General features: G+C 41.7%; 1 protein-coding gene across 1 annotated transcript in view; it reads left to right on the top strand.

Moving 5' to 3' along the window:
• Positions 1 to 9,424, top strand: part of LOC104127574 (cytosolic phospholipase A2 epsilon) — a 35,197-nt gene that overhangs the window by 9,297 nt on the left and 16,476 nt on the right. The window contains exons 4-6 of the mRNA XM_035895747.1: positions 4 to 79; positions 8,413 to 8,549; positions 9,364 to 9,417. Of these exons, the coding sequence (XP_035751640.1) occupies positions 4 to 79; positions 8,413 to 8,549; positions 9,364 to 9,417 (267 nt within the window). The remainder of the gene's footprint in view (positions 1 to 3; positions 80 to 8,412; positions 8,550 to 9,363; positions 9,418 to 9,424) is intronic.

Raw genomic sequence — 9,424 nt, 5'->3', positions numbered from 1 at the left:
CAGCAGGAAGAAATGTCACCTTACTCCCTGCTCACTGTAAGAATCATAAAGTTGAAAAATGCTCATCAGGCAGATTTTTGTAAGTACCAGATTTTCTTACTGACATTATACAGTTCTAAAATTACTGAATCAGCCCCTGCTTGTGCTAGCCACTGAACAAATACAAAACACAGAAATTGTACCAGCTAAGAAATGACAGTCAAAGCCAATCTCTGCCACAGAATATCTATTTACAATTTCAGAGTTTTTTTGTTGTTTGGGTTTTTTTTTAAGAATTCAGTAACAGGTCAATGCCAGGTAGGGTATTGAGTAAACCTTTAAGACTTTTATCAGTCAGCAGAGACAAGCTGGCTATTTCAGAGGTGTGAAAATATCCTAACGCCAGTTTTAATACCCAGGTCTTTATATCCCATGTCTATAACAAATACATAGAATATAGGGCTGAAATCTTCACACATCAGTCACTTCTTTATATCCCATGTCTATAACAAATACATAGATAGAAATCTTCACACATCAGTCACCCTTAACTCTTTGCTCTAAAGAGCCCTGCCACACCACAGAAGTTCAGTGAGGTGTACGGTATACACGCCCTGAGCAGCCACATCGTTATGGAGGTTTCTGACTCTTGCCCCCCACTGAAAGATGTATAACAGAAATCTTTTGGGGGCTGTAGTATATGGTAAGTGACAGCTTACACACAAGGTGTTCAGCAAATGTGTGGTATTTGGCCAGCTCTTACCTGGTGCCCCACTTCCACAGAGGTTTTTCTCTGGAGAATTTTCTCCTGCCATTCCTACCTGTGCCTCATGAACCTGGCAGGTTAGTAATAACCACAATTTTGCATATCCCTTTACCATACTGTTCTTCCTCCTTTTGCTGTGCATTTTCCTTCCTTTTTGGGAAATTGTGCTGAAGTTCACCAACATCACAGCCTCTCCACTGCCCAACGTTTCATATAACATGTTACCTCACTCCTCTGCCTTCCCACATTTTATTGTTTTTACTACAGCCAGAGGATCCATCAAAGTGAAAAGTCATTTACTGTTGCTGTCTGCACAGACCAAGAGTCAATTATTTAGCTATGGTACTTCAAAATGTGGTGGTTTCGGTGCAGTTGCCAAAGTTGTCAGAGGAAATGGCTGTACATCACGTCAAGGACTCTCAAATTGCCTTGATAGACTCCCTGAAGTTACAAACTCAGACAATAGCTATAACATGCACAACTTTTCCAAAGAAACAAGATGAGATGCCCCATGCTGCCAGTAAACCAGCAGCTCTGTTCCAGATTATTTTGGCCTGGAAACCCTAAGAGGTTTTGCTTCAGAAGACTACTTTGGACTAGATTCCTCACTAGTGGACAGGCAGTTCTAAAGGTTCATCTTTCCATGAGGCAGCAAGTCATCAGACAGACTTTGAGGAAGGCTAAGGACATGCCAGGATACCTTCTTATTTTCTCCAGGTGAGCACTACTTGACTTCCACTGGATAATTCAGAGATGGCAGCATTTTCACCCCAAACACTACCATTTGTTTTTACCTTCATCTTCTGATGGAACAATATTCTACAAAGTAGATTTCTCACCACGTCTTTGTATTCTGCTTACTTTGGATGTCACCATTGTCAATTTTCAAACCAAATGGAGAGAAGTGTTCAGTTCACCTGTTCTGTAACACTGGGTTGAAGAGAAAAGAAGAAATATCATAGGATAGTGAAGAAGGCCAAATTAATTTCTATTCTTTTTCACAGCTATGAAACACTGCACATGTGTGCAAGACCTCACCTTCATTCCTTTGAAGTGCTGATTTAATTTCTTTTAGTATCACCTTTGATCTAGAATGGAAATTGAATGACAAGATAAGAACCATGATTCACTGGCTTATGCAAAAGGATTGCACAAAGTAAAATGATGCTGCATTCTCAGAAAATAATGTTACTGTTATGACCTTGTCCTCCATCCTGAGGACACTGGGATTTCAGAAGTCTTGCATAATGAAACACACACATTTAGAAAGTTCCCATTATCTCCAAAATGTACATCTCTGGAGTAGGGATCAAGATGTGCGGGCTCAGTTTTTAGCTCTGCCAACAGATTTGTTGTATAAGTTTAAGCAAGTAATCCAAACACCGTGTGCCTCTGTTGCCTGATCTATAACATGTGGATAACAGAACATCCTTTCCTACACATTCTCCCTCTCTTGTCTATTTAGATGATGTGCTCATTTTGAAAGGGGGTTTCTCTTATTATGTGTAGAGGGATCCTAATTTAAGATGTGAGGTTAAGTCCTAGAAACGGTGAGATGTATCTTCAGATTCTTTTGTTAATTACCAGTAAACGAGATTTGAGCATCAGCAGGTGAAGAAAATGATGTCTTTCTCCACTTTCTGTTGGTAATTCCCCAGGTACTCTGTGACTTTGGGCCTCCTTCTTAAGGATGTCATACCATAATGGAGCACTGTAAACCAGCATGCCATTGAACAAGGAAGATATTCTATGATTCTATAAAGAATTATTAAATAGCTCTTTGTTGACTGAGCAGCAACCTCCCTGTGCTCTCAAAGAAACTGGAGTCTCCGAGGAAAAATAGTGTGATACCATGTGATTTAAATACTTTGGCACAATGCAAAAAGATATCTTGTAATTTTTAAGTGCTTGATTTTGCATGGATACTGTTGTCCTTTTAGCTTAATGTTTTGTTTTCAACATTTGAAAGTATTTGAAGTATCAGAAAAATAGAATAGCTACATATGCTAACGTGTGCTGATCAGAATTAGAAAATTATGTTTACCTAGCCCTGTCTCAGCAATATGATCTTTTTCCCTGGAAAAATGGATTATAAGCAGCTGATACAGATGCTATCTGACTGTGAGATATCAGTGGAAGGCTAATAATTTTTGCAATAACATATTTCAGATTTCCATAGATTTTCATCTTCAAATCCAGGAATAAGCCACCTTTCCAAACAAGTGCAGCAGCTTCTATGACTTGCTTTTTCTGCCCACATGTTGGCTTCCCGTCTTTCTAAGGACTCACAGTTATCTGCTTGCTTGATTTTCTATTCACCTCCACTTGGCTAAAATATGCTCCATTTCCCTGATTTTCTCTCAGTTTGTTGTAAGTGCAGTCACGCCAGGTCCTTTGGCCATTAGATTTTTTCTGTTTTTCCTTGACTTACTTGCCAAATCCTGGCTTCAGAGAACACCACTTTCTGTATACTTTCACTGACATTCCTCACTATCATGTGCACCCAGCTTGATCCTGGGTGGTTTTTATGCATGTCAAGATCCATGGGATATGTGTTTCACAAGCCTGGGATGAAGTCCCAGCTTATCCTGAAATTTGTGGAAGGAAACCTGCTGGTCTTAGCTGGGAGGTCAGAACAATCACACTGCTCCCTTGACCCTTACTTTTGGGTTTGGATCTTCCTTTCATTTTTCATCTTTGGATGAAGAGGGAGCTCAGAGGAGCTCAGAGCCTTTCTCCTCATCCAGGTGATGAAATTATTTTGTGGAAGCTCTTCTTTTATCCCTTTGGGAGAAATGAGTCAGTTACGGGGTGATACACCTGGAGTCTTTGCAAAGCAGAGCAGTTCTCCAAAGACATTGAGGGTTATTTTTGCTATGGAAAATAAACGCAGGCAAATTAGGGAGAATACACCTAGTGCAGGTGATACTCATGGTTCTGCCCCAAGAATGCAAGCAGTGCTGTTGGTGCAGGAGGTAGAGGTGACCCAGGGAGAAAATCCTACTTTGCTGCTCCACTTAAATGGCTGGACAGGGTGGAGAGCTCATTCACATGGGACTCTGTCCATTCCTGGTAAAGGACATCACCGATTAAGCACAGTAGATCTATGAGCCTTTGTTATTTCCACAAGCAAGCTACAGAGAGTAATATTGCACACGCAGATGGGTGTTGCAACTGGATACTTTAGAGGACAGAGTTCAGTTCACATCATCTCTCAGACAGACAGCAGCTAGAGGTAACTTCTTACTATTGTTTGCATCATACTATGCTGGTGAGGGAGAATGTCCCCAGAGACCATGTCTGATGATGGAGAAATGAGAGTGTCTCCCCTCCCTCTTTCAGGTGAACTGTAGTAAACTTGAATTCAAGGGGAACCTGTCTGTGCAGGTGGAGAGGAATTCACTAGAGAAAATGATTTCTTCTCTTTGGCATTATAAAATGCAGTTGCAGAACAGATGGGGCTTTATAGTTTACATTCATTTTTCTTATGAGACTAGTTTTTCTTATATGCTATGGTTTTCAGTGCTGTAATTTTCTTCTTACTGGTGATGGAGATGAATGGTTTTAGCACGTGATGGTTCACTTCCAGAACATGTCACAGGACTGTACTCTCACAGAGCAGCAAACAGCTGGCTGCAGTTCTGAACTTCTTGGTTCAGTCCTGAATTTTTAGCCCATCTTTTGGGTTGAAGACAGAGGTGACAAATAGTCCCATCAACACATGAATACAATTGAATCAGAAGTTGTTAAAAACTGGGAAAGGATATCAGGGTCACTTAGTGCTGACTTCCAAAGAGACTGTGAGTTCAGTTGTCTCGGCATCCACATGGGGTGACATAATGTCATCAGAGAATGAAGTTGCAACACGCGCACTGAGGTAAGGGCCTGGCATGGCATGAAATTGCTAATGATGCCCAGCAATTGCATTAAAATTAGAGCATGAAGAAAATGCAAATAGAATTTTTTGTATTAGCTCCCAGGTAGCAATGAATAAACTGGAAGATTTTCAGTAGCTCTTTTGTATGCTTTTTTTCAGGGATAAGAGGGAGCAAAAAAAACCTGATTAGTCACTTCAAATGCTCCCATGTAATGAGGGTATCATAGTCCATAGTATTCAGCAGACATTCAACTGTTCTGTTATTTTTTATTTGTCCCACCGTTTGCTTCATAGCTTAGCCTGGCTTCAAGTGAACTGCCACTTCTGCAGAAATACATAAGCTCAGTTAGAGTCACAGCATAGGGAATAGATGATACTGTCTGTACAATTCAAGGAAAATCTAGAAAATCACAGGAATTTTATGGGAAACAATAATCTCTCCCCATCAGTAGGAACTGTAGATGAATTGTGGCAAAAACAAATATGTCATAGTTCCCTTTCTCCATGGGAAGAGGATGTGCTTTGTCCTAGTGGTTTCACCTCACCCCACCTTCAAGGTCAAATTCGCACTCAGTAGTTATTAACAATTGTATGTAATTTGTCTGTGACCAACTAGCCTTGATATTACAGAATCACACAGAGTGGCTGAGGTGTGAAGGCACCTCTGGAGGTCACCTAGTCCAGCCCCCTGCTCAAAGCAGGGGCAGCTACAGCAGGTTGCTCAGAGCCATGTCCAGTTGGGTTTTTGAACATCTCCAACAATAGAGATTTTGCAATCTCTCTGGGCAACCTGTGCCAGTGTTTGACCACCCTCATGGTAAAAAAAAGTTTTTTCTTATGTTTAAATAGGATTTCCTGTATTTTGGTTTGCATCCTTTGCCTCTGACCTTTCGCTGGGCACCACTGAGAAGAGTCTGACTCTGACTTTATTTCTCTCTCCCCTCCCCAATCAGGTATTTACATACCTTGATAAGATCTCCCTGAGCCTTCTCTGCTCCAGGCTGTGAAGAGTCCCAGCTTCTTTAGCCTCTCCCCATATGGCAGATGCTCTGATCCCCCCATCTTCTTTGTGGATTTTTATTAGACTCACTCCAGTACGTCTTTACCTCTCTTGTAGTGGGGAACCCAGAAATGTGGCCTTGCCAGTTCTGAGTAGAGAGGAAGTCTCACTCTCCACCTGCTGGCAACGCTCCTCCTAGTGCAGCCCAGGAGGCTGTTGACCTTGTTTGCCAGAGGGGCACATTGCTGGCTCATCTTCAACCCGGGGTCCAACAAAACGCACAGGTCCTTCTCTGCAGAGCTGCTTTCCAGCCAGTCAGCCCCCAGCCTGTCCTGGTGCATGTGGTTATTTCTCCTCATGTGCAGGGCTTTTCAGTTCCCTTGCTGAACTTCGTGAAGCTCATCATGGCCCAGTTCTCCAGCCTATCCAGGTCCCTCTGAATGCCAGCTCAGTCATCTGGTGTGTCAACCACTCCTCCCAGTTTCGTACCACCTGCAAACTCGTTGAAAGAGCGCTCTGTCCTATCACCCATGTTGTTAATAAAGATGTTAAACAGCTCTGGCCCTAGTATTAGCCCCTGGGGTACACAACCAGTGCTTGACCTCCAGCTGGACTTTGTGCTGCTGATCACAGTCCTTTGAGCCTGGCAGTTCAGCCAGTTTTTAATCCACCTCATTGTCCATTTATCTAATCTGTACCTCATCCGTTTGACAAAGAATTTGTCAAGAGCTTAAGAAAATATTTATGAAAGCAAGACACATACGGAAAAATAGTCTTAGAAAGTAGCCTCAAGAAAATCTTTTCTTGAAGAAAACACTCCAGTAAATCAGTAAATTCCAGATAAAACAGTAACAAAAGACATTCATAAATGCTGTGGCTGTTCACTCATGCTTGGCTCAGAGTTTTAGCACTGCCTGCTTTCTCAGTTCTGTCACAAGTCTTGTTTTATACACTTTGTGGTTGAAAGTGGAAATCTAAAAAAGGATAGAGCATCTCTGTTTTCATTAAGAAGAAGAAAGGAAAAGAAAAGAATTGGCCTTTTCAACTACAGCAAAAGTATAGAGATGTGTCCTTCCTGCACCCTATGGTGGCCAGAAAACAAAAAGGAGATAATTATGTCTCAGATCAGTTTAACATTTCTGAAATATATGCCATCTCAGCCACTTTGGTGATTTTGGGGACCCTGGACTAATGTTTTTGGAACACTCAAGCTCAGCAGTGATAAGTGTGTTAATGAGAGGAGGGATGGTCTATACGGCTTGAAGCCACGTTTGGTTCTTGGCTTTTGCACAGGCTTCCTGTGTGCTCTTGAGAAACTGTAGATCGGAGGCAGCAATAGCACTTATCGGGATGAGTACGTCACAGCTCGGCAGGCCATCAGATGGCGCAGTGAGGGGACACATTTCAGCTATCAGACAGATTGGTAATTGCAGCCCTCCTGCAAGTTGTAAATTGAATCTTACACTGGTTATTGTCAAAGTCAACATACTATGCTGTCACTTCAATTATGCAAAAATCTGAGAGGCTGAAATGTTGCCAGTGGAAATAATTTCAAAGACAGAAAGGCAACCTACATCCTTCCTGGGGGAAAACTCCTGGCAGTGTCAAGAAAGTCTTTCAGATTCAGCGTGAAGTTACCTGCGAATCTCCCTGCCTAACAGAGATCATCCTCCAGGGATGTCCCAGTCACAGGGCCTCTGGATTTCAGGCAACACCTTCTACTTAGGCAAAATATCCCAAAGTAATACATCCGATATCCTGAGGAAAGGCACCAGGATGAACTCTCTTTTAACCTTGAGGAACTGACTGAAGTCCTGAGCCATGCTTACAGATAGTAAGCGTTCGTCTCTGCTCATGAGGTAGTTACCTCTATTGACTGCCATGGGACCAGGCTTCGCCCCTTCTCCTCTTTTCTCACCAAAGCCTGTGTTTACACAATAGGATGGATCAGCCCGTCTGGTTGCCTCTGGAAAAGTTCCTGTCCAAGGTCTGAGAATCTCATTGGTGTTTGCTTGGTTCATGATCATGGGAGATGATCCCTTATAGTAAGTGCAGGCTGACTCCTTTCATCCGCAAGATCCAAATCATTTCTGCCACTTCATTTTTCCTGGGAAGAGATGTGGAGTAGGAAATAGCTTCCAGGTCTTTCAGGCATTGGCAAACACCAGGAAAAGGCTCCAGCTACCTATTGACCTCCTGAAGAAGCAATTGTACCCCCTTCCTACCCCACCCAAGGAGACAATGCTCAAGGTAGTTGGAATAATTAATTTTCCATCGTGAAGACTTAATAACCAGGTATGCCAGACATTTATTATCTGAATCAGACTCACACCGGTTTCTTTTAAGATTTCTCACAAAGCTAAAGTGCCACAGAGACAATTTATGCCCAATCTCTTTGAGGGTCTGAGGCTCACTCTCTGCTGCATTGGTCGCAGTTTCTCCTCCTGCCAAATTTGCAGAGAGCTGAAACAACGTTGATAAGAGTCAATACAAGCCTCGTGACTATTCATATCGTTCTATCCCCTGGCTAGGACTATGGGGTTTTTTAAATGTGTGGGATTGTGCATAGTTATTTGAGTGCACACTGCTTATGCTTATTAAAAATAGTGTTGTGATGTACAACAAATAAATTTTATCCAGCTGTGTGATTTCTATCTTCCTGGTTTGGCCAAAGTACATCAGAAAGAACTGTCTGTCTCTCATCCATGTTCAAGCTACAGAGCATTTCAATGCCTCCACTTCTTGTGTTGTGTTTCCACTGCCAGAGATTTTGTGCCTCTGTTTCTACAGTAAGCCAATCTGATTGCTATGTGAGCCTCTGGTTGCCAACTGCTTCAGATGAAAAATTCCACACCAAAACCATCAAAAACTGCAGAAATCCCGTGTGGAATGAAACTTTCTACTTCCGGATACAGAGACAAGTCAAGGTACACAAACCAAAAACTCTCTTCTTCATCTCGTCTCTATGCAGCTTCTTTTGGTTTAGCCCAAAAGAGGATGTTGTGTCTTCTAGTGCTTTTCTGAGTTTATTTAAAATTTCCCTAGCAAGCTGAAGCAAAATAATTTTTGGTTTTGCTGGAATCCGCTTCTTTCCTAACAGATAGTTATTGTTTACATGTTAGTAATGTGAACCTGACCTCCTTGGAGAAGGCTAATGTGACCAATGACAGAGTGACAACACAGAGAAACTGTGAAATGAAAATACAAAGCAACACTATAACAGAGAAACACATCTTCCCCTGAGAGAACATGAAATAATGGCATATTAATGCCAGGAAGCTGCTAAATTCTAGTGTGATTAAGATCTTTACTCAGTTTGCTGCTGATAATTACGCTATGCTCAAATATCCATGAACAGGTGGCTGAAAGTGGAAAATCCAAGGACATAGAAAGGCGGTTATCGGTATGAAGTGGCCTCTATTGCCCCTTTTGATAAGGTGCAATATAGGACTTCTGGCTATCCATATTCCTTCCTGAAAAATTAGATTTTTGGTGAGAATTACTTAAAAGCATAAAAGGTGACCCAAGAGAAATCTCAGTTCAGCCTTAATTGTTGAGACTAGAAGCTTTTTCTTATCAAGGAGATTACACTCATTATTTTACTCTTCCTTGTGACACTTTGTCATCAATACTTTTCTATTTCCTTTCTGTAAAGCAGGCACTGAACCTGGAAGAGCTGCAGAATGTCATACTTCTTGAGTACTTGCTAACAAATTGGACGTTTTTCATTTCTTTTCCCAGAATATTCTGGAAATTACTGTTTCTGATGATGACATCATTTATGATGATGACCACGCAATTG

The sequence above is a fragment of the Egretta garzetta genome, unplaced genomic scaffold (assembly GCF_000687185.1).
Source record: "Egretta garzetta isolate BGI_Z169 unplaced genomic scaffold, ASM68718v1 scaffold526, whole genome shotgun sequence".
In the NCBI taxonomy this organism is placed as follows: Eukaryota; Metazoa; Chordata; class Aves; order Pelecaniformes; family Ardeidae; genus Egretta; species Egretta garzetta.
Note: the sequence above shows the minus strand (reverse complement) of the source record. Positions and strands in the feature narration are given on the sequence as shown.